The 25,362-nt window shown below is 36.9% G+C and overlaps 1 protein-coding gene across 2 annotated transcripts in view; it reads left to right on the plus strand.

Annotated features, from left to right (window-relative positions):
* The first annotated feature begins 3,712 nt into the window (after nucleotides 1-3,712).
* Nucleotides 3,713-25,362, plus strand: part of phip (PHIP subunit of CUL4-Ring ligase complex) — a 32,521-nt gene continuing 10,871 nt past the window's right edge. For both annotated transcript variants that reach the window (XM_087812059.1, XM_087812060.1), the window contains exons 1-25: nucleotides 3,713-4,102; nucleotides 4,229-4,287; nucleotides 4,372-4,401; nucleotides 4,514-4,573; nucleotides 7,384-7,534; nucleotides 7,628-7,726; nucleotides 8,284-8,444; nucleotides 13,769-13,990; nucleotides 14,207-14,307; nucleotides 15,793-15,863; nucleotides 16,388-16,488; nucleotides 16,581-16,621; nucleotides 17,058-17,156; nucleotides 17,604-17,760; nucleotides 18,328-18,462; nucleotides 18,885-19,013; nucleotides 19,304-19,529; nucleotides 20,974-21,120; nucleotides 21,526-21,709; nucleotides 21,788-21,890; nucleotides 22,908-23,045; nucleotides 23,961-24,058; nucleotides 24,186-24,396; nucleotides 24,493-24,603; nucleotides 25,207-25,314. In XM_087812059.1, coding sequence (XP_087668185.1) covers nucleotides 3,961-4,102; nucleotides 4,229-4,287; nucleotides 4,372-4,401; nucleotides 4,514-4,573; nucleotides 7,384-7,534; nucleotides 7,628-7,726; nucleotides 8,284-8,444; nucleotides 13,769-13,990; nucleotides 14,207-14,307; nucleotides 15,793-15,863; nucleotides 16,388-16,488; nucleotides 16,581-16,621; nucleotides 17,058-17,156; nucleotides 17,604-17,760; nucleotides 18,328-18,462; nucleotides 18,885-19,013; nucleotides 19,304-19,529; nucleotides 20,974-21,120; nucleotides 21,526-21,709; nucleotides 21,788-21,890; nucleotides 22,908-23,045; nucleotides 23,961-24,058; nucleotides 24,186-24,396; nucleotides 24,493-24,603; nucleotides 25,207-25,314 — 3,084 coding nt within the window. In that variant the 5' untranslated portion in view covers nucleotides 3,713-3,960. The remainder of the gene's footprint in view (nucleotides 4,103-4,228; nucleotides 4,288-4,371; nucleotides 4,402-4,513; nucleotides 4,574-7,383; nucleotides 7,535-7,627; nucleotides 7,727-8,283; nucleotides 8,445-13,768; nucleotides 13,991-14,206; nucleotides 14,308-15,792; nucleotides 15,864-16,387; nucleotides 16,489-16,580; nucleotides 16,622-17,057; nucleotides 17,157-17,603; nucleotides 17,761-18,327; nucleotides 18,463-18,884; nucleotides 19,014-19,303; nucleotides 19,530-20,973; nucleotides 21,121-21,525; nucleotides 21,710-21,787; nucleotides 21,891-22,907; nucleotides 23,046-23,960; nucleotides 24,059-24,185; nucleotides 24,397-24,492; nucleotides 24,604-25,206; nucleotides 25,315-25,362) is intronic.

Genomic DNA, 25,362 nt, shown 5'->3' on the forward strand with positions numbered 1-25,362 from the left:
TTCAAAAAGAAAAAAAACCTCATCCATTGATATATTTTTAAATATATAATTCATGTATTTTGATTCTAAATTTTTTGACTTTTCTATAAAAACCTGACTTCCCATGATCCTTTGGAACAGCCTTAGATGCGCAGGAAGTCATGTGCTTCTGATCTAGAATGTTTGAAAAGTTGTTTCTGTTTAAATATTTTTAACTAGTGTGTTTTTCTTTTAGAATGACGAGATGCTGTTTTAGTTTTGTGTTCTCTATTTATTCCATAGTTTTGTATTTACTATGTTTTAGTTTTAACTATGGATCTGTTTCTAAATATCCTCCCGGATATTATAGGATTTGAAACACAAGAGGTCAAATATCAGCTGTGGTTAAACCGAAAGGAAACTTAATGAATCATGTAGGAAGGTTAAAAACTACTTCTGATCTGATCCGAGGGGGGAGAACTTCCATGATGTGCACTTAAAGACTTTGTCAAGCTCTTTGTAGAATGAGTCGTAGACTATAATCAAATGAAAGCAGAGATCTTGTTCTTCAAAATTTTCTCAGATGAGTAAATGAATGTCAGGAGCTTCGTACGGTTCTCAACTACTTCCTCGCAGCGTAAATCTTGACTAAAGCTTTTTATAATGATTGACATGTACTTTGTCAGTATTGTTCAAGCGATAGATTTTTTTTTACATGAGATGATACAGCAGCACAACTTTAGTTACAGAAAACTGACCAGAAACCGTTTCCTTCAACTGAGAAAAATCTCTAAATTTAGGAAAATGTTGTCACAACATGATCTGGAGCTTATAATCCATGCCTTTGTGTCTTTTCGTTTGGACTATTGTAACAGTTTATTTTCATCTAAACAAGAAGGATCTGTCTCGCCTGCAGTTGATACAAAACTCTGTAGTGAGAATTCTGACCCGCTCTAGTAGAAGAACTTACATTTCCCCCGATCCTTAAAACTCTTCACTGGCTTCCAGTTTCTTTCAGGATCAACTTTAAAATTCTGGTTCTTACTTTCAGATCTATTCATGGTCAGGCTCCTCCTTACATCAGTGATCTGATCCAGCCTTACACCCCAGCTCGGGCTCTGAGGTCTGTGGATCAGAATCTACTGATGGTTTCCTTGCACACGGTTCAGGACCAGTGGAGAGAAATCCTTCCAGGCTGTTGCTCATAAGCTTTGGAACGATCTTCCTCTCTCTCTGTGTTTGATGATCTACTGACTCCTTCAAGAAACATCTTAAGACAAATATGTCTTGACCTTTTAAAGTATACTTTAACTGTGTACTGTTTTTGATTGTGAAAGCACTTAGTGACCCTAGTCTAGAAAGACGCTTTCCATTAACCATTACTTACTTACTAAAAATATTGTCCACTAATAAACATTAAAGTATATCATAGCCGTACCATTTGCTACACTTAATATCTAGTATTAAGAGTGATCAGAGCTACATGAATTCCTTACATTTTTGTGTTTTTGAATATGTCTTTGAGGCAAAATATGATAATGGGACGAGTAAAAGAGGATAAAATGTACAATGTGTTCTGAAGTTTCATCTGGATTCACGAAGACTTTGAGTTAAAGGTTGATGTAAAACATATATAATGTCAATAAGAGCGGAAAGTAGTTTAGCATTGATTTAAACTAGTCATCCACTGTCTCATCTGGTCATTTGTTTACACATTTATCTTTATATCACCTTGTCTAGTATACAGTGAAGTATGAACTGAAGTAGGTGAAGATTAATATGGTTTTAAAAGCAAGTTAACATGTATTGCACATTGTTGGCCAAAGAGTCTCCTCCATGACCTTTGACCCCAGCGTGGCCCTAGGCAGCCGGTAGACTAGGGCTGCCTCCCTGTGGTCATGTTGGTGGTTGACCACGTTAAGTTTACACTTCAAAACATTTAACTTGGAAGAAAACGTTTTTTTCTTCTTCACTTATTATGGTTGAACAATTACATTGAATTGGTTAATTTTCCTTGACTTTCTGGAACTCCTGTTGTGTTATCAGTTTTATCTTGACCTTTAAAGTATATATTTTATTGAGTATTGTTTTGATTGTTTAAGCGCTTTGTGACCCTGGTCTGGAAAAGCGCTATACAAATAAAAATGACTTACTTACTTATTTAATTGATTCCAATTCATTCTTTTTTTTAAATCTCTGAAATTATTGTGATAACATGTTAATTTATATTCATATATATAACTAGCAACAACTAAGTGATGCAATTTTATTCAAACATGTGTATATGTTTTTTAAAACCCAACAGTATTTATCATATAAAACTAGAATTGAGAAATAATTTGTTACAATAACAGATTGTAATTTTATGAACTGGGCAAAAGTAATCAATTCAATCTTTGATAATTTGTCGTAATATTACATTGGCATGTATCTTGATCTTAAAAACAGATTTGAAGTTTTAATATATCTGGATGGATGTCTCATGGATTGTGCAAATATACTGGTAATGTACTTTTCACAAGAAGGCCTCAGTTGAATCTCAAGACCTACAAGTCGATCATCATTATCACGATATACACGTAAGACGCCTGACACAGGAGGAAGTTTAGAATATTTTAAGTAGTATAGTTTTAAATGTCCGTAATGCACCATTAACATTCTGTGAGATTTGTTAAGCTTGTTTATTTTGTACATATCGCTAAAGGATATGTGTCAAACTCCTAAAAAAGACCCACAAAGTCATCTGCTAAGTCCTGCAAGAGCTTTATGTGTTCAGTACTTTAAGATACTTTCATTTTAAAATGAACCAAAATCACATCGAATGTATGTCGATATTGTTGTCGTCGATTAGCCCTTTTCTCTTAAGTTGAGTTTATAAATGTCAACCGTAGAAAGAAGGTGTTTTTTTGTGCTTATATGGAAAAAAACATGTGTTGTCTTATGTCAGTGGAGAAGAACTTGTTTCATATCAGGGTCCAGTAGTAATAATGGTGAAAACACTGTAATATTTAGGGTACATTTTTTTGATCAAAGTGTGTAAAGACAGGTTTTACTTTTAGACTTTTAAATGAATATTTTTCTGCTTGTGTTTTTACTTGTAACAACAACATTATAAACAAACCTTCATTGAATGTTGTATTACACTGTCTGTCAATAATAAAAAAAAACACTCACATGTTATAATATGTTATTATAAATATGACTTCCTCCTGTTTGTTGTATATATATACTTACAACTTTCCATCGAATAAAAGGAATCACCATTTTTTTTTGGTATTAATCTTCAAACGATCGTCCATTTTAAGATGTAGTTTCATGTCTCTAACTCACAAGGTTTCATTTACTAAAGATGCATTTCCCTTCCTTCATCAACCCTTCCCCCATTTTACTGGCTGCCAGGAGATGGACGTCTCCCTGAGAGAGTGGGTGCGTGAGCGAGACATGTTGTTACACCATAACGACTCAGACTAAACACAACATTAAATAAAGATATCTTAAGGAAATAATGTCGGTGTCGTGAGCGGATCGCGTGTAAAAACACACGAAAATACTTGAATTTGTTCGACGTTTTTTTTTTTTTTAAATAGGTTGACATGTTGAGTGTCTATCCCCGCGCGATTAGTGGAATAAAAACTAGATTTATCTGCCGCAAAGCTCTCAGTTTTAAAAACGCAGGTTGCCATTTCTACCTCCTCTCTACCACCGCGAGAAGCTAACGTCTGTATTCTTCCGCAGAGGGCTTGCGCCTTTTTTTTTCCTTTAAGCGGGGGGGGGAGGGTTTTAACTTCGATTATAGATTTATAAGCGATTTAATCGCTTTATAAATACACGCGTTCGTGGGGTGACACTCGGTTCGGGTAGGAGCGATATAGTCGTGTTTCTTTTTTTGGGGGGGGGGTTCGGTGTCGAGCGCGGTTGGTTGGTGGAGGACTAGCTTTTTTTTTCGCGGAGGGACACACAACCGCGCGCAGCCGGGCCTCGCTGCGGAGAGCGAGGGGCTGAATGGAGGCAGCTTCTTCTTCCTGGTGGATAAACAGTGACAGCTACAGGGCAGCAGCCACCGAGGACCCGCTGCCGCTGCCCTGGCGGAAACAAACAACCAAAATGGCCTCAGACACTACACACGTCGCGCGGTTGACTTCAGGTAAGCAGTGTCGCCCCAGAGTTGAGTATATTTAAAAAAAAAGAAGAACAAAAAATTCCCTTCGGTCCATTTTTTTCTAACGCAGCTTTTTTTTTTTTCTGTCCTCCTTTTTTTTTTTTCGAGCAGAACTGTACTTCCTAATAGCCCGGTTTCTAGAAGCTGGACCGTGTCAGAAAGCAGCCGAGGTTTGTTTTTATATATATTATAACATTATTATGAACATAATCCACGATAATGTTGTGTTTTAATCCCTTTTTTATTTTTTTTAGACGCTGATAAAGGAGGTGGAGGAGAAGGAGGTACGCTACAAGATGCGCCGCACTAAACATCTCCCTTTTAAACGCTTATTTAATTTAAAATGTCGTTTGTTTTTTAAATAAAAAACTGACTTATCGTTTTCCTCGGAACCAGCTACTGCCCAGGAGGCTGGACTGGACTGGGCTGGAACACCCGGGGACCTACCAGAATTTGGTAAAGTATAAAAACTAGTCTGGGGAAAAAGTTTCGAAGAGAGCAAAATAAAAAATTGAATTTCCCGCAATTTTTTTTGTTGTAATGGTAAAGACTGGAAATGTCTTTATTTAAAAAAAGAAAAATGGATAAAAAAAAAAGGTTGAGTTCAAGGGGTTGGTTGTGAGGCGACACCGTGGCTCGAGCCCCCCACGAGTGTGAACCCGGGTGTTGTTTTTTTTGTTGTGTTGTTGGTACCGATGTGTAGGTTCGGGTTTAAGAATTGTTGGTACGTCATGAGTGTTGTGGTGGAGCAGCAGCAGGACCCGGAGGAGGGACTCCCTGCGCCACAGACCCTGGACGACATGGAGGCGCTCTTTTTCCTCCAGATATCACCCCTTTTTTTAAGTTTTTAAAACATTTTAAAACATTATTGGATTATAATCGTTGTCATGGATTATTTTCCTCTCGGATTTCGGCTTTTCTTTTTTTTTGGTTTCGTCCCGTGGATTTATTTATTTCTTCTCCAACACAAGAGTTTCTCACGAGGTAAACTGTTGATATTTTTTATTATAATAATAACAGCTTTATTTAACGTGTTAATGACGTCATAATTAAACATGCGTCGGTTTGTTGCGTAAATACGAGCCTTGTTGACATTTACGTCACAAAGAAAGATGGATCAGTTTAGTTTAAGGGTTTGAATCCAGATTAACTTTTTTATTTTAAAACAAATAACCTATTAATAACCTATAATTATTAAATTTATAATTAATAATTCTTTTTTTTTTTTTAGTTTTAGTTTTACTCACACTTCTCACGACATCCTTATTACAAACGTGTCATCTTGACATTTTAAAACAATATACTTTATTTAACATTTTAACATTTGTCTCCTCTTCCTGTTTGCACTCCTCCCTCCCTCCCTCCTCCCCCATTCTTCAGTTCCTTCTGTTCCTTCATCGTTTTCTGTAAAAACAAGGCGTAATATATCTGTTAAAAGAAAAAGACAAATTGAATCATCAGGCGAAAAGGGAAGCGTGTTGTTTTAATCGATTGCAGTGAAAACACTGAGGTGTCCCTTTTAAAAGATGTGGGCTGATACACAAGCAGATGGGGGGTTGGGCCCCCTTTTTTTTTGGAGCTTATCAACAACGATGCCTCCATCTATTGTAATTACTACCTATTAAATAATTAATGTTAATTAGCTGTTTATTTTCATATTTTTAATCAATAGAGCTCATTTTTAATTTGTCTAAAATGCTGTATTCTGCTACCTCTATTAACCAGTTTAACATGCTTAATGTAAAAAGATAAATGTGATACAATCTTTATTAGAATTTAGATATTTTTCATTTATTTATGGATTTAATCTTTGCTGCGTTTAATCGATGCAGGTTTTGCTCTGCGGATGTTTTTTAGTGTGGCTCATGTGTTGTGTGTTCGTCGTGCTTTTTAATGCATGTGTAGATAAACGAGTGTACAATTAATATTTGCATTATTAAGTGACATCTTTGTCTCGACATTTCAACGCCATCTGTTCGTCTAAGAGACGATGCACACCGGTTTATGCAGCATATTATCTTTCGTCCCCAATCTTTCCAGCCTGTGTATTTTATTTTTTTTATCAGAAGTAGGCCATGCACTGGCGTCTCCGAGTGTGTGAGTGGAATACGAGTGGTGTGTTTGATATCAGTGTGTGTGTCTGGTTTTGCTTCACCACTTGTGTTTCATGCCACACCCCCTTCTCTCCACTGGTATCGTACTGCTGTAGAATTGTTTAATACATCTGAGTCATTCTACTCCTACATGTGGATGTTTTTTTTAATCATAATTTGAGCATTTGCTTAAAAATAAGAATTACAAAATTATTATAAACCTATTTAAATTCAATTTCATTTATTCCAATGGTTATTCCTGATCTTTCTTTGATTATTAAGAATACACATTTTACTTTCCCGCAACAATTATCAGGAATTAACTAAAATATGTTTACCCTCATTAAATTATATAATGCAAATGTATGCATGCATATTAACTACTAGTATTTTGCCAGATTATAAGGGTGAATGTTTGGTCAGCAGTGTTTGGTCAGATGTTTGTGCCAGCGCTGACGAGGTACCAGGGCCCGTTTTGGAAATGTAATCTCCACCATCTGATCCTGGGTCAGGGTGGTAGTTGCCAAGCTGGCTGGTCTTGCAATGAAAATCTACGATTGTAGTTAAACATACGTATCGGATACAGTGCTATGGATGACAGCCCACATCTGAACAAGGGGTTCCAATTTTATTTTGGTTATTACCCAGATGTTATTTTAATCAGTTGGAATCAGGGAAGAAACAATTGCTTAAAAGCTAATTTTGTTATTACTTTTTGTGTGTATTGGCAACAATCTGGTGATACGTTTCACTATACTGAGGCAACGATATGATATATGTAGTACTTGACTCTGGTGTTGTACAATTTACAGATAACATGATTTTGACCTAGTTGTAACTGCTTTCTTTGGTATTGAAACCAAAATATGTCCAAAACATTTACTTTTGTAGCAGCTGGATTCGACTGTATCCACTCATCCTCAGTCATCACTGGGGTGCCTTGTTCCTTAAACTGTGAAACAGAAGTTGCAACACAAAAATGATCAAACATAGTAAATAGAATAGTTGTATTGAATACACACTTTATTGAAATAGAAACAATAACAGAAGTATGATTAAAAAATGAACATTATTTGAAAGCCAAAATGGTACAGTGAAAACTAGTACACCCCTAGTTAACAGTACCTTGTGTCTGCTAAATACCGACCCAATAACATGTCTCTTTGGCTGCAGGTCAAGCTCTACCGGCACATCAGTCCAGAGCACCTGCTGCAGGTCTGCTCCAGAGTATGTCCACTTCTGGAGGCGGAGGTTCCCGCAAGTGTTCCGGGCCTCACCAGCTTGTTGGGGGCCGGCAGACAGAATCTCCTGAGAACCAGCAAGAGTACGTTGGTGTTCCACCCACATTTCCTGTCTAGTTCTAGAGACTTCCTTGCTGTATATTTAAGGCTTCTAATGAATGTTGTGCCTTCTTCAGGTTGCAAGCATGTCGTATGGAAGGGTTCAGCATTGGCAGCACTGCATTGTGGGAGACCCCCGGAGCCGCCGATCATCTACGGGAGCCCACCTAACATTGGTGAGGAGTCAAAAAACTAATTTGGACCGTACATCAGTTGTTTAATTTTAATGTAATTTTAATTTATACCAAATTTGTTCTTATTTCATTCTATTTATTTTAATGCATCATATTTATTCAATTTTTTAATTTGTCCACACCTGCAAAAAGTATTCTTAAAATACTGGCTATAAATGTTTTCTGATCATTTAATTAAAGTAGAGTAAAAAATACTTGCTTGCATATTTTCATTTGTGCAGGATATAATTGCTTAAGCGAATGATTCATACACTTAATTCAGTTATAATTTTTTATTTAATAAAAGGAAGTAGCATTGTAGGAAGTGGCTAATGCTGAGTAAGATGGTTGTGTGTTCAAATCTCGATGCAAACCAAGGTGCTTTTTGTGACTGTAAAACATCTTAATTACCGAGTTGAAATTTACCCTCGGAGTGAATACGTTTTTGAATGTGGTAATCTTGTCTCTTTCTTTTTGAAAAAATGCACCTAATACAGTTAAAACAAATCTGTCACTGTTGATCAAACCCCTGGCAAACATGCTGCTTTCCTCACCCACAGTGGAAACCGGCTTCGGACGTCGGCTGAACGGCTCCTACAGACTCCGTCAACTGGTGCCGACGGCCGTCTACCAGCACATGAAGATGCACAAGAGAATCCTCGGACACTTGTCATCGGTTTATTGCGTGACTTTCGACCGGACCGGGCGTCGCATCTTCACGGTAATCAGACAAAAATATTTATTATTCTCTTTTCCAACATGTTTCTCTGTGTCGTTGTGGTAGTTATACAAGGCATGTGATTCATTATAGAAGAGGATTTTGCTTTTTCTCTCTTCACATTAGTAGAGACAAAACTCACTATTAAAGAGCAGTTGTTTTGACTTAAGAGAGTCTTGGAGGTCGGAAAAGCTTTTGCATAAAATCTCTCTTGGCCAAAAAAAAACAGCAAGATCTTTTTACCGTTCTGCATTCTGACAAATAAACCAACACACATGTCTGTCCTTGTTTTTTATCAACACACTGTTCCTCTCCCTCTCCTGTAGCCACACTCTGACATCATAGCTATGAGACATGTAGTTAAGGGACCTCGTCTGCCGTCTATCATGCTCGGTATCTCCCTAATGTCCTGACACAAATTGCATGACTCACTATTAAAATGCCATTTGTTTACTCATCCTTGAAAGAGCAAAACACTCTTTCTCTACATTTTCATTTGAAAAAAGGGATTATTTTCCAGTAAACTAGAAATTATGACACAGAAGCACATGAAACAATTAGCACTTAAAAGCGCTTCTCTTATCAGTCCAGCACGATCTGGTGTTTTATAGTTGATTTTTTTTTAACCTTTATTTTTGAAAAGATACACTTGTTTGAAATCGACTCGCAGGCTCCGTATTTACAACCATCTGCTTGATTTGCAATTGAAATGCAGATTAAGAGCAGAAGCTCGATGTTTATCAAATTGATTTTATTTGTTGGATGCTCTGAGGGATCACGCATGTTTTGGGTGCCTAATGTAAAGGCAGCATTTCTCTGTGGAATTAGGGGAAATCGATCTTTCACACTACTTACTCCTCGGGACATTGTCTCTTCCCGAGACAATAAAGTACATTGTTCCGAATTCGGTCATTGATCTTTTCAAAAGCATATGATCTCTTTCATGTGGGAGTATTTGCATCGTGATCTAAAAGCTGCTTGTTATCCAGTGAATATTCGTACCTTATAACCAACTATGTTTCCACTATTATTTCATGTCATCTTGGACATATAAAGAGTTCATTTGGTTGCTGTTTGGATGGATATATGTCTAGAATTGAGGGACAAATAATTAAGATTGTACGTTTCTTGTTATCAGTTAAATACACAACTTTGTATCCACATTTATTTTCTGTCAACAAATGAATATAAAGAGTTCATTCATAACTGTTTAGTTTGACATTTGTCTATAATTGATTAAGATTAGGATTTCTTTGTGTTGTTGTAAATATTGTCCCCAAATCACGTTTTAATTCTAATTTCTTTCCTCTAAATCAAATTTCAACATGTTGTCCCTAATCGTTGGTACAATATACTTAACATTCTGTACGATTAATTCACAAAAACGGATTCAACGGAAGACATTTGTTAGACTCGGTGTTGTCTTGACCTTCTAGCATATATTTTATTGAGTATTGTTTTGATTGTTTAAGCCCTTTGTGACCCTGGTTTGGAAAAGCGCTCTACAAATACAAATTACTTACTTACAATAACCTTTGACCTTCTTTGCCATTTTCTTCACATGGTTTTGTGAGACGCGACCTTGTTGATTATTAAAATGGCTTAATGTTTCCTTTCTATGCTGTTTGGATCTCCAACAGCGCCTCCTAATATGGTCCAATCTTTCTATGTTTAAATCTCTGTTTAAATGACCGTGTGCGGGCGAAGAAGGAGTCGCGGATTGATGCTTCATTTTCCTGCTATCTTTCGTTTCCACTGCTTCCTTTCATTCCGCTTTCCCTCACCTTTTTGATCTTTCTTTCTACGCTGCCCCTTCTTTGTTTCCCAGCCCCCCCAACCTTTCTTTCTATTTCTCATCATAACTGGAGAAAATGTTTCCTCTGGGGCGCTGGCTAAGTGCCAGAATTAAAATTCATTCTCTGTCTCCTCCACTTTCTTTCAATGTTTTTTTTTATTTTTTTACCCCCTCCGTCTCTGGGAGACTGCCTCCTTTCATCAACACATCATTTTAATTCTAATATTTTTATGGACTCTCCCCCCGTGTTCACGTCTATTTGTGGCTGTAAGAGGCAGATTGATGGTTTCATTTACACCGATGGACTGCGATGATCATTTAGCGAGTAGAAAAAATGCAAATGTTACCGAGTTGATTGGCTTAAGGCCATATTGATTTTTGCCATGAAGGCTGAGACACATTTAATATTTGTCGATGGACATTGTATGAGGACGTAAAAGAGTAATGGTGGTTATGGATTAGCCGTTGTTGTCACCGACGTTTAGGTTGACGTTTGATCTAAATATCGTCAGTTTTATGTTGAATTACTGGATTGATGGTTAAGTTGTGTTTGTTCTCAGGCAGACATGAGTAGCCACGCTTGTTTTGTCACTGTTAAACTGTCCTTTATTTAGTACCTTAAAACTACTGCATATTTATTTAGTATGTATGCTCCCACACTTAAAGGAACATTCTTCTTAAAATACCACCCTTACAAAAACACATAAACAAAGACATGATGTGTTAATGTGGTGTCATGATGCAGATTTTTATTACAATTACATTTCTAGCGACAATCATTACGTCCTGCGCACCTGAAGGAACAATCAAATCTTGTGTGATCCCGGGTGTGACTCAGGACGAGAGGATACAGTCGACTCCAACAGCTTTTAAAGCGGATGTTTGGACAAATTTTGGGTTTAAATCAATGAAAGCATTGTCATGCGGTCTGTAAATTCTGCAACAGCAGAGTCAAGTACTCGGAAAATAATACAGATATGTTCTTGATCTTACATTATCGCGGTTGCAATATATCGTTGCTCCTGTATTGTGATGCGTGTCGTATCGCTGGATTCTTGCCAATTCACACCCGAGCGTCAGCTAGTGCCCTTGAAAATGAGGACAGTGCATCATGGACAATCACCAGTTGTTTCATGAAATCTCTCCCACCAATGACTAGCTAGTAAAATTCCATTTATCAATTCAATTGATCGTTATTCTGCTTTCTTAAGAAATGGTGCCTTTCAGAGCTAATCTATCAGTGATGTCGAGGAAGTTTTTATGGTTTAAATTCATTACATTTATTGTACAAAGACGGCAACATGTTTTCTCCTGTTGACTTCATGCAACCTTTAGTCTTACACACTGATCGTATGTTGAAGCTTCAAGGCTTTCAATTATAAATTCCCCACTTTCAACCTGTCTTTGTCGATCATTTGTTCACTTTATAGAAAGTGAAACCACCAATTTTACATCATTTATTATTCAGAAAACTTGGACTATAATCAGCTATAAATAACTTTCCTATAAGTGATTCAAAAAACAACACAATTGTGACCGTGAGTCACTTCATAAAATAAATAACGTATGTGGTGCTCAGCAGTGTGCTGTCAGTCTATCTTTAAAACTGGATGAAGTTAGAACGGTTGAGAAGAAAGAAGTCACGATGTCTATCCTCCATAATATGTGACATGAACATATAAGTATATGACAAGATGTGTTTGATGCATTGTTTCAAAGCCACTCTTGCAGGTGAGAAGAACAGGAAGTCTGTTTGCAGGATGAGTAAAAGTCAGACGGAACTACAAAAGTTGTGAATAGAGTAAAGCATCTATGAGATATTGATAGTCAAGAATGTTTAACACATCTCACAATGAGTCAAAATAAGTTGGGAAAACGAAGTAAGTAGATATTTGCGTAGTATTTAAATAAACGTCTGGTGAATCCATAACGTCTGATAAACATAGCATTTTTCTTTTTCTCTTGAACACAGATTGTTCTAAAAAATAAAGCGAGTCTTATCCTATTAAAAAAAACACACAACTTTTCTTGGTTGGTCTTAAAACATATCTAGTGTTTTATTAATAATATGGAAGGTTAATCCAGAATTTTAAGCCAAAAGAATCACATGTTTATATGCATTTTCTTATCCAGCCTTTAATAAATACTACAAAAAGTAAATCAGATCTTTCTCTGGGACATATATTATTGTGTGTAGTGGAGAGAAAAAACTCTATTTTAGGTTAATTTAGATTTGTTGAAAAATATGCTTCGTTGTCATCATGGTCCTACAGGATTGTGAGATCAGCAGTTGGATTTTGATAACTTCTTCTTAGAAAGGAAGAGAAAGTGGATGAGTCCCAGTTGCCACTCGTCCTTCAAGACACTGATCAACTTCAAGCAGCTAGTGGGGAATGTTTTGATCAATGTTTGTTTGAGGAACAATAGACTTGGTCGGAAGCTTAGCCATCTGTGCTACATGTGTTCTGTGAATTTTAATAAAACACATGACTATGGATCTTGGGAAAACCTTCGTAGGCACAATTTTATTTGTGTATTTGACAATAAACTGAATTTGTTCTCATTATTGGATGGACTTTTTTCATGGTTTTGCCTTTTGTTGAAACAAAAAAAGAAGACTCTGTTCTTGTTTTGTTTGATGGATTCTTGGTAATGTTTAAAACATTTTATTACAGATAAATGTGTTTAAAATGAGCTTTATTAGTGTTTAAGCGTTCATCTAATTAAGCCTTGATGTGGAGTAGATCCAAATATATCTGAGAACATATAAGAAAATGACATCTTAAGTATGGTTTAGGTACCTTTTGAGTACGGTGTGAGGGGAAAAAACCCCCCTGAGAAATTACTTTTTTTTTTACGTTTATCACAGATCAATTTTCTTTTATTCATGGCTAGATGCCAGCATGCAAAAAAAGGGCCAATAAAATCCGGAAAGATCCTGGTAAAGACTGGGGACAAGAGGATGCAGTCGGCCCCTGCTGCTTTTAAAGCTAAATTTTAGGGCATATTTTAATTGAATCGATATACACCGTACAGTATTGTGATCTGAATGTATTGTATCGTGATATTAATGTATCGTGTTGTGAGCTGAATGTATTGTATCATGAGCTAAATGTATTGTATAATATTGTGAGCTTAATGTATTGTATCACAAGCTAAATATATCGTATCGTGTTGTGAGCTGAATGTATTGTATCGTGTTGTGAGCTAAATATTTATTGTATCATAAAACAAGTTTTTACAATTTTGCATCCATGCTGTTGAGGATGAAAAATGTAAGTGTTCCCTTATCAAGTTAAAAAGCTTACATTGCTTTTAATATTGAGGAGTTTGAAATCTTTACCTTAACCTTTTCTTTCGTCTATCCAGTGCTTACATAACTTCATTGTCAAAGAAAAGGGGTGAGCAATTGAATTTCCTCAGGAACATTTAGCCAGGAGAAAAGACAAAATATGAGGGGAAAACGACGACAACAAAAAATGTCAAAAAAATCTGAGTTTCATTGGTTCTAACATGTGTAATTGTTTCCTAGGGATCTGACGACTGCCTGGTGAAGATCTGGGGGACAGATGACGGCCGACTGCTGGCGACGCTACGCGGCCATGCAGCCGAGATCTCGGACATGGCAGTCAGCTACGAGAACACAATGATCGCGGCGGGGTCCTGTGATAAGACCATCAGAGTGTGGTGCTTACAGACCTGCGCTCCTCTGGCAGTCCTGGAGGGCCACGCTGCATCCATCACCTCGCTACAGGTCTGTTTACACATCTTCATTATCATTTATTATGACTCTTTTTCTAGATTATCTTTTATAATGTGATACAAATATAAGCATTTTATTTTTAAATGTATTAGTAATTCTTTTTCCCAAAGTTTTTAAAGCTATTTAATGTTGCTAAAAGTTTTAAAGATGTACCCCAAGCATCTTATTTAGACGGCTTGTCCAACTTCTGATGGGTTGTCTTTGCAGTTCTCTCCACTTTGTAGTGGCTCCAAGCGCTACTTGTCCTCGACAGGAGCTGACGGTACCATCTGTTTCTGGCTGTGGGACGCTCACACTCTCAAGTTTGGGTAAGAAAGCAAACAGTCTCACGTGATTACTTAGTATTTAATTTACAGCACGATTGTTTAACCGCTTGTCTACTTGTATATATCTTTTGAGGGAATTCATTTTCATCGTTTATGTTCACGAAATGTTGCTTCAAATATAACTTGGACCTTGACTCGTACTGAGAAAAGAAATCTGATTTGGTTCTGGTTGGTTAATTTAGTATGGTCCCATTCAATTGCCTCTCTATTCTGCTTATTTTATGTTGTTTAATAATTAAATCAAAGCAGAGAAATATTGTTAAATTACCTATTTTAGAAAGAAACATATGCCTTTATTTTTCCCACAATGAGGAAATGTATGTTGTCACAACAGCTCACTAAACTATGATTACCATGAAAACACATATTTATGACATAAAGTACAATTATTACAAACAATAAATAAAAACATCAAGAATAAAATACATACAATAATAAATGGAGTTAAATATATCAACAGTTTTAGATTATATATTAAGATTATATAAAGATAGAAAAAATAGTGCATAGGATGTGATGGCCATAATGAAAGTAGATCAAGCTCTGTAACTGTTGGATTCTCTCTTTTCATGAAACGACTCAGTGCTTATCAAGATGACCATCTATCTCTACCTAACACTAAAAGCCTTCACATAGGAATATATGACTCTGGCAGCTCTTGTCTGCAGAGCCTATGTGCCTCTCTGTGAGAGCTTTGAATCCTGCTTCAGGCAATTCTGGTTCGTACCTGTCTAGGTCTCCTGCGGGTTTTCTTGTTTTTTACACAAAGTCTGAAATATACACAAATTGATTAAAGAGACGTGTTTGTGCGACTGTCTTTTTATCTCAAGTCACACCGAAATGTAAACTTAAATCGAGTAGAAACCTGTTGAAATCTAACTTAACTTGTTCTTTTTGGAGTCGGAATATTTTACTTTAAAAGGTAACTCAAGCTGGTGAAAATGAAACGTACTTGATATACAGGGTATATCCTGCAGCGATGACTCTTGCCAGCCGCAACACATTTTCGCCTTAAGGTTGCGGATGTATTAAACCAGTACTGTACAGTTTAAAAGAAATCCAGTAAACACACTAGTTGCTTTGAAGTGAATTTGAAATCATGGAGCAAAATAAGAAGTGTGTAGATTGACTTCTGTGTTGACCTATTGGCTGTTATTATAAATACATTAATATGATTAAAGACAAAAGTTCCTGATCCAAAAAGCTGGGAATAGTTTGTCTAGATGGTCATTGGACTTTGAGAATTCAAATAAGGAAGACATTAAAAATGATCTTTAAAAAAGGAATGAGATGTTTTCAAAAAAAAACCTGAATGTTTAAAAGATTGCAGGCACATTATTCAAATAAAAGATTTTGTACCGTAATAAATCCTCAAGGGAATTTTCATCTTTGAATCCGCTTTTAATATTTTATAACCTGTACCCATAAATCTTGTTTTTTAACTTTGAATCCATATTTTGTGTCCAGTCAGAGGCCGAGTAAATTCACTGAGCGCTCCAGACCTGGTGTTCAGATGATCTGTTCTTCCTTCAGTGCAGGTGAATCTTTTCTTATCTTGATGAATAAAAAAAACTCCTTTAAACCAAACTGTCATTTAAGTGGAGAACAATAAGATATTAAGATGTTGTTTATAGAGTAAATTCACTACCACTGCCTTTGTATCTATGTTTATAATATATATATATATGCTGTATATATAAGACATGCTAGAAAAACTGTCTGTCTAAATCGCATCTGTCAATCTCAATCTCAATCTGGCCCACCATGTTATTTAATGTGGCCTCTAAATGGTTGGCTTAACATCTAAGTAGCTAAATGATCATGTGGTTAACCTTCTATATGTATGTGTATAAGATAAGAAAATGGAGATAATGGATGACAACAATTAAAGTAAAGCGCAGGTGTGTTTGATGTAGAACAAATGCAGAGAAAATAAGGAAAGATTGAGCTTCTAAGAATGAAAAGACAGTATCAGACTCACAGTTCATGTTAGATTTCAGCCCCCTGTGTCATTGAGTTTACCAGTCCTGGTTCTAAAATGAGTCTTTTTTTTTTGGACCAGGTGGGATGTTTCTAGCTACTGGAAGCACTGACCACATCATCAGGGTTTACTATTTTGGCTCTGGTCAACCAGAGAAGATCTCTGAACTTGAGTCTCACACTGTAAGTAACTGCCTTTTGAATGAACCCACTAGTTCAGTGTTGAACTAGATTTATTCACAATACCGGTTCTCTATTTTTTTTTTTTTTTCAAGGATAAAGTTGACAGCATCCAATTCTCCCATGGCAGCGACAGGTAAGTGTCCGGCCGTGTTTGTATTTTTGGCTACACAGCTGCAGTTTGTTTTTCCACAGACCTTGTGTTGCAATATTACTCGATTATGTCAGCAGAATCTCAACCTTCACTTAGTAACTAATACACTTTTTAATACACACTCTAGCACTCACAGATCGACACAGCCTTCGCTGGCTCAGGGTGTTTAAAGCGAAATGAGCTCAGCCAGAATTCCCGGGGGACGCTGTTATCTCAGCAGTGTGTGTGTGTGTGTGTGTGTGTGTGAGGTTCGACTGGAGAGAATTTGTAGTGATGAAGATGTAGAGTCAGAAAAAAAGGGGGGTGGGGGGGTTCAGTTGTTTATGTTGATATTAGAGGGTGTTTTGAGAACAACTAACATGTGTAAAAGATCACACACTTGCATGAAAACTCATTCACCTGTGTGTGTTTGTTTCAGGTTCGTGAGCGGCAGTCGGGATGGAACAGCAAGAATCTGGCAGCTGCAGCCTCAGGGCTGGAGGAGCATTCTGCTGGACATGCAGACTAAATTACCCGGGTGTGTGTCTGCATGTGTGTGTAGCTGTCAAAATCTGTATTTTCACCCTGATATGTGATATGGTGTGCAAGGAGCTTTTTAATGGTGTTTTTCCTGTAGTTAAGATGAGAGGTTATAACAGGAATCTGTTTTAAAAATAAGTTTGTTAAGTTGTATTTATTACAGTTATAAATTAAGTGTTCCAAATATAGATGTTAATTGGTCAGTTTTGTGAAACAATCCTTTTTATGTTTGTAGTAATAATAAAATTGTATTAATTCATGAAATCTAACAGATAAAATCAGAGCAAAACTGGAATAATTTAATGAAACAAATGTGATCAGAAGACAAAAAAAAATGAAGTAATAGAATCGTTCTTTAAAAGCCTCTTAACCCAGAGATCGTTTTTTAACCCCTGAAGAAAACATTGCAACATTCCAATGAATAACATCGTCTCCCCTTTTCCAGGAAGTACCAGCCCCCGCCTCTGGAAGACAAAGTAACCAAGTTAAAGGTTACCATGGTAGCGTGGGATCGCCATGACAGCACAGTGATCACAGCAGCCAACAATCTGACACTGAAAGTGTGGAACTCCACCTCTGGAAATCTGGTCCACCTCTTAATGGTATGCAATATGCCAGCATTTCAACACTAATAGTACTCTACTTGAAATCTTTCTGTATAGTATAATAAAGGATTAATATTTTTTACATTAGTGACTTTATTGCTTCTATTTACTTATTTATTTTGCTGTTTTCTCATCAAGTTTTCTGAGCAGAACAGTTACTCAAACTCAAAACAGGGATATCTGGGCAAAAATTCAGATATTAATTATAAAGTAAACAATTTGAATTAACATCAAAATATTAAACTTGGATCACTCAGTCTGGTTGTTCTTCTTATTCAAACACAGCCTATTAAAAACTATCCATTGGAGAGTTTCACATTTGAACAACATGATCATATATAAGTTGGCACTTCATCCATCCAGGCTTATCCATTAAAACCAACTAAATGTAGAATAAACACCCTCAAATGTCTACATTAGAGTTTAGTTTGTACATTATTATATTTTTTGAAGCCTTGTCTGATGTGAACAGCTGCAAAAAAAAAAGCTTTTGTGAAATAAGTTTCCATCGATTGTACCATTTGTCCTTGAGTAATAACATCTGAAATACCACTTTCGTTCAAGGGCCACGAGGATGAAGTGTTTGTTTTGGAGCCACACCCCTTTGATCCGAGGATCCTGTTCTCGGCGGGTCACGATGGGAACTGCATCGTGTGGGACCTGGCCAGAGGAGTCAAGATCCGGTCCTACTTCAACATGGTGAGGCCATAAACTTTCATTTCTTATCGTTATCTTGAATTTCCTTTTTTCATTTGCGTCATTTACTTGGGATTCTTTAACCCCTTGTGTTGTCTCAGGCTCAATGTCACCCAGAGACAACACAAGGGATATCACAAACGCATTTGTTTTCGGGCTCCCGGGTCACCTTGACCCTGAGATAACACAAGGGATTAAACTGTTAGCTCAAACTTCATCAGACTTTGTATTAATATTTTGTGGTATTAAAACATCTGCGTTAATAATCTAACAAATTGTAAGCCGTCCAGGAGGCACCTCTAAAACGCCTCCAAGTTTTCATCGTTAAATTCCTAAAGTTCCTAGTTTTGTTTCATGAACAACTTTGCGTCTGTACTTGCGCAGCTTGCAGCTATTAACACACGTCTCTCATTCTCCGCCGTTAGATCGAAGGCCAGGGGCACGGCGCTTTGTTCGACTGCAAATGTAGTCCAGATGGGCAGCATTTTGCAGCAACGGACTCCCATGGACACCTGCTCATTTTTGGATTTGGCTCCAGCAGCAAGTATGACAAGGTAAGGATGGCACGTACACTGTAATGGGCTCACACCCAATAAATGTCTCGGGCCTGATAATGGATTGCCTTCGTTATATATTCAGTCTTCTGTTTGCAGTTATTCAACTTCTCATCAGAAACTTGTGTCATTCAAGTCAAATTAAATAAATATTGAATTTCTCCTTCATTAGTTCATGCTATTATTATTTTTGCCAGATGTGAATATTGACCTTAAACAAATGAATGAGTTGATCAAAAAGTGATGATTTTCTTCGTGCAATCCTATCGTAACACTGATTCTTACTTCAGATTGCAGACCAGATGTTCTTCCACACAGACTACCGGCCTCTGATACGGGATGCTAACAATTACGTGCTGGACGAGCAAACCCAGCAGGCCCCGCATCTCATGCCCCCTCCCTTCCTGGTGGATGTGGACGGGAACCCTCACCCTCCGAGATATCAGCGCTTGGTTCCCGGCAGGGAGGGATTTAGGGACGAGCAGCTGATCCCTCAGATGGGGGTCACGTCTTCAGGTGAGAGAGAGAAAACTTAGCCACCATCGCATATGTTACAGCAACAGATATTTCCATTCAAAAATGTCAAGATCTTTTTAAAAACATCTGAGATTTAAGGAAGTATGTCATCAGAAATGGCTGAAACTTAAATGTTTAATAAAAAATATTTTTATTTTTCTTGTTGATCACATTTTTATTATAATAATTGGATGAAATAATTTCCTACTTTGAAAGTTGGACATTTTTTGATATTATTGAATTTTAATAATAATTCGAAAAAAAAAAGGTTCTCAGAGTTTGATATTTGATCAGTCACATGATCGTGCGCGTGTCACATGATTGGCTTAAAGTAGCCCCGCCCTCATTAGCTATCGTGTGGTGGAACTTTAATAATAATCAATAATAATAATAATAATAATAATTAACTTTAATTAATAATTTTAATAAAGTTTTTTTTTTTTACCTTAATACCAAGATTTTATATTGAATGTAAAAGGATAAAAAATATCGAGTTAAGAATATGTTTTTTTATGTTTTCTTTTATTTGGATTAAGAATTTGACACTTTATTACTCTCTATAACTTAATTTATTTAAATAAATATTTGATTTTTATTTTTTTTCATTTTATTCAATTATACAATACAAAACAAATGTAACCCTTCCATACAAAAACGATTGAAACGTTTGAACATTTGAAATGTCAAATACAACCATTTAATATTCTGATGGTACAAATATACTTCCCCATACGTGTTCCCCTGAAAAAAACGTTGTGAAAATATCCAAGGAAGGAAGTGAGGTCATAGTACTGACGTGTCAATCACGCAGCGGACCAAAATGTTAACTGCTATCCGTGTCAGTGCCTGAAAAATGTACTGCATATGTATTGCCTAGTCAATAACCATTTGCTGTGTTGTTGAAAAAGTCGAATTTATAATCATTACACGATAATATTATTATGAATTATCCTCTTTTTTATTCTTATTTTTCAAACCGTTGCAGATAAATTGATGTCGTTTTAATACCACACTACGCTTGCAAACTATTGATGGGCTGATGAAGCTTCATGAAACAGTGTCATGTTGTTTAGAGGTCAGTAGGTGGCGCCATCAGTTAAAAAAATGATGTGATGTTTCTTTAGAACAGCTGTTTAAAACAAAAGAAAATAGTTCAGAGACCGCCATCTAGTGGCTCTGAAAATAAAAACACTGCTTCATGAAGCTTCATCATACTATCACTATTGCAAACATTTACCAACACAGGCTTTTATTTTGAAGCTCTGAAGGCTATATAAAATATGTTCCCGGGCCAGATCCGGCCATAGGTTTGACACCTGTGTCATAGTTCATGATTTAGGCAACTACGGTGAGTGTAAAGCTTTTAGCAAAGGTTAAGAAAATGTCTATTTTCTGAACTTTTTAAGTTGCCTAATCGTGTGTTTGAATTCATGTTTGCTTCCAGGTCTCAACCAAGTGGTGAGTGAGCAGGCCGTGGATGGTCCCAGCCCACTAGACACCATGATCCAGAGGCTGCAGCAGGAGCAGGACCAGCGATTAGGGGGTCATAATGACCCTCATGCTGGTGCTATAGGCAACAGAAACACCAGAGGTGAGAAAGAAATATAAACTCAAGGATCAGTCGTTCAATTAGCTCAATTAAATTGAAGTTATTTCCAGGTTTTTTTCGTTTACGTCTCAATAAAAAGTTAATGTTGTGTCTTATGACTTGGAAATGATTTTAACTTAATAGACTAAACACTAGGTAAGTGGGGTGATTAATCAGGTTTGATACCGAGTGGTGAGTAATAACACTTGAGAAGATTTTAATGAATTATTACAATTTGTCGCTGCCAGCGTGCATTCATGTTTTCCTCGACTTAACATCTGCGGTTCTTAATCATTCAGTGGAGGTCACATGTAGAGCTGCGGCTGCTTCGAATATCTGACTCACATTTCCATGATTAACTCCTCACAAGTTGAAATGAGTTTTTTATTTCTTTCTTTTAATTCTCAGGGTCGGTCGGCTCCCCGAACGAAGTCCACTCGCCCCACAATGTGGGTCTGCGCCGCAGTGGACAGATTGAAGGGGTGAGACAGATGCACAGCAACGCCCCCCGGAGCGAGATGGCCACGGAGGGGGACCTGGTGGCCTGGAGCCGCAGGGTCCTCGTCCCGGAGCTGGAGGACGCTTCAGTTCGGTACGTTAGTAACAAGGATATCAACCACACAACGCTTTAAAAGGATGTCTCATCGTTGTCTGTGTTGGTTTTTAAAAGGAGACAAATCAACTGGCGAGAGGCTAAAGGAGAAGAGGAGATCAATATTTATCAATCAGAGCGAAGGAGACGCACGATTCACTCTCTTCCCAAAGAAAGCAGGGTGAGTCGAATCAAGAGAAGGGTACTCGCAGATCCTTGAAGGACAACTTAATGTGTTGATTTTAAATAGATCTTGGACTCTATTGTACTCATCAGTATGTGTCTGTTCGTACAAAACTCTCTTTTAAATGAAATATTGACATTAGAAAATGATCTTAAGCCCCGCCCACTGGGTTTGAAAGCGTGTTTACCATAACCACACCCACTCAGCTGTGATTGGTCAAACATGGAGGTTTGTTACCGTGTGTCATTAATCCTGGAAGTCTCCACCTCCAAGGGACTTGTTGTATAAACAAAGCAGGGCGTGATTACAGCTGGCTGGAGGAGAAGTGAAGACCGTTATTACGTCTTAATGGACTCCGCTCTTGTTACCTCGTTCGCTGAGACGGGGGAGAAATTGATAAAGTAATAAGTTCAAAACATGGTCATGATGAGGGACTTACTGCATCTTGGAGAGAAAGACTTCAACATTTAAAACATGTGTGAGTCAGGAGAGTTGGATTTACACACTAGTTGACCTATAAAAAGTCTTTAAATGCATTTGTCTACAAATAAGGCCTTAATTGGCATGAAAATGTTTTAAATAAAAAAATCAAGAGGCTTCAAAATGTGAACAGATGATACAACTAGATAATTAAGATTTGATGTTAAATCTACTTATTTATTTTTAATTAATAATAATAAAAAATGATTTAGTGTTCAGTCACAATTGCAGAACTAACAAACCAGTGAAGCGGCTGCAGCCGGGACTCTCACAGCTGAAGCACCTCACGGTTCTACTTCAACACGATTCATGTAGACACTTCGGAAAAACAGACGTTCGCTTCGGGCAACATGGGACGATTTGAACTCAATAATATTTGTCTGTCCAACCAACATTCTTCTTCACGGCTAATCGTGGTACCAGGCAGTGTGAACAAGGAACTGACTATTTTGTGCTTTTCTTTAAAAGCTTAAATTCAACTTACCATAAGCTCATGCTTACACTTATAACCAAAATCTCTTGTTATTGTTGCAGGGGCATCCACCATCTGAGGCTGTGACGGAAGAAGGAAGGAAGAGCCAGGGTAACCATGGCTATCAAACCCGAGCCGCCGTGGAGGAGACGAGTCGACAAAGCGCCGACGCCGCTGACGACGATGACAGCATCTCTGAGGTTCACTTTTCTTTTTATTTATACAATCCCAGTAGTTTTATTTGTTTATATTCATTAGGCCTCGTACTTGTCAGCTTTGAATGATATATCTAGGTAGTGGTTCAACTCCTGCAGTTGGTACAATTTCTTTGTCATTATAATTTAATTGGACAGAAAGAGATATTACAATGAAAGTCATATTTCAAATGGAGATAATTTTTTAAAAATGTTATTCAATTGCATGATAAAGTTTTTAAATTAAAAAACAAATCAATTCAATTAGAATAAAATATACACATGTTAAATGTAGGAAAATGTATTTTATATTTGTAGTATTGTCGAGTACTTGACTCTGGTGTTGCAGAATTAACAGACCACATGATTCTTGACAAAGTCGTAAATGCTTTCATTTGATTTGAAATCAAAATATTTCCAAACATCAACTTTAAAAGCTGTTATTTTCGACTGTATCCTCTTGTCCTCAGTCGGACAACGCATATAGAATGATAGTATGCTGCTTAAGTTTAAGTTTAAGTTTGCAATACAAAAATTAACGCTGTTGATATTTGCATAATATTAATATTAATATTTGTTAATTGTAAATAAAAAAATATATTTTAAACTTACTATTAAATAAAAACAATAGAAGAATGATAAAATCAAAGTATAATTTGAAAGAAAAATATTATACTGCTGTTAAGAATTTATACGGTATTGTGGAAAAAACTAAAAGCGATATTTAAGTTTATCAACTTTTCTAACACCCCTATTACCTTTAAATACTGGCCTTATCTAGATTGATTTTGAACCAAACGTCCTGCGGGCCTCATATAATGACTTTGAAACTTTGATGAAAAGTTAGATATTTTCTCTGCACTATTTTTAAATACCTATTCACATCTATCATGGACCTCATGAATACATTTACATTTTCAGGGAGAGGCGGAAGTGCGACAAATAAATGGCCACTCATCAGAGGAGGAGAAGGAGGAGGAAGAGAAAGAGCCTTGGCCGGACGATCACAGCAGCTCAAGGTTGCAACGCTTTATCACATATTTATCAAGAAATTATTATTATCCTCTACCAGAGGAATACCAACCAGAACGTCTAAAAACCCGACTCTCTCGTAATCAATGACTCACATTTTTCATTGTGATCCAGCGATTATTCCAGCGATTATTCGGACTGGACGGCAGACGCCGGCATCAACCTTGAACCGCCGAAGAAGAGCGTGAAAGTGAAGAAGAAGAGCAGCAGTTCAGAGGAGGAAGGAGGAGACAGGAAGAGGGATCGGAAGAAAGAGCAAAAGAAGGAGAAAACCGACAAAGATGACATTTTACCAAAGAAGAAAAAGTCAAAGGAGAAGAGGAAGGTGTGTGTTTTTTTGCACAAACACAACACACTCGTTTAAAGTTGGTAAAAAGTAGGTGTTATGTGACATGAATTAAGAATATTTTCTTTTACATAGGGAACTGAATTTCAGGAGCATGGTCTCACTCTGGAGGAGTGGCTTCCCTCCTCCTGGATTACAGACATCATTCCCCGAAGATGTCCTTATATTCCTCAGATGGGAGACGAGGTAAACCAGATCCGCATTCATCTTCTATTGGAATAGTCAACAGTAGGGGTGTTTGTGTTGTAATATCGATACTGTATTGATCATTTTTTTCTTTTTTTTTTTTAAACCATAGTTTTTTATGGTTTATATTGAAATAAAGTGTGTTTAAAACATATAAATAACAATAAACTATTCTCTACATTTTTCCATTTTTTTAGTTGCAATTAAACTTCTGTCATTACGTCCTTCGCAGTAATAGGATCAATTTTATCCTGTAAGATCCTGGTGAAGACTGAGGACGAGAGGATACAGTTGACTCCAGCAGCTTTTATAGCTGATGTTTGGACATATTTTGGTTTAAAAACAAATTAAAACAGTTACGACTTCATCAGGAGTCATGTGGTCTGTAAATCCTACAATGCCAGAGTCAAGTACCCGGTGAAACTAGAAATATATCCAGTATATATATACCAACAGTTTCTAAATATATCACAATACATCGTATCGTTGTATCTAGCCAATACACACTCCTAGTCAACAGTACTTTTTTTTACATTAACCAGCTTTATCATGATTTTGTGGACGGCTGTAGATTTTTAAAAAGACATTTACTCTTTTTAACAGCTGTATTACTTCAGACAAGGCCATGAGGCTTACGTGGAAATGGCCAAACAGAAGAAGATCTTCAGCATCCATCCTAAGAAGCAACCGTGGCATAAGATGGAGCTCCGGGTAAATAGAAGCTTTTATTTATGTCTTTTCTCATAAAATAACCTCATA

The sequence above is a fragment of the Callionymus lyra genome, chromosome 17 (genome assembly GCF_982586985.1).
Source record: "Callionymus lyra chromosome 17, fCalLyr1.hap1.1, whole genome shotgun sequence".
NCBI lineage: Eukaryota > Metazoa > Chordata > Actinopteri > Syngnathiformes > Callionymidae > Callionymus > Callionymus lyra.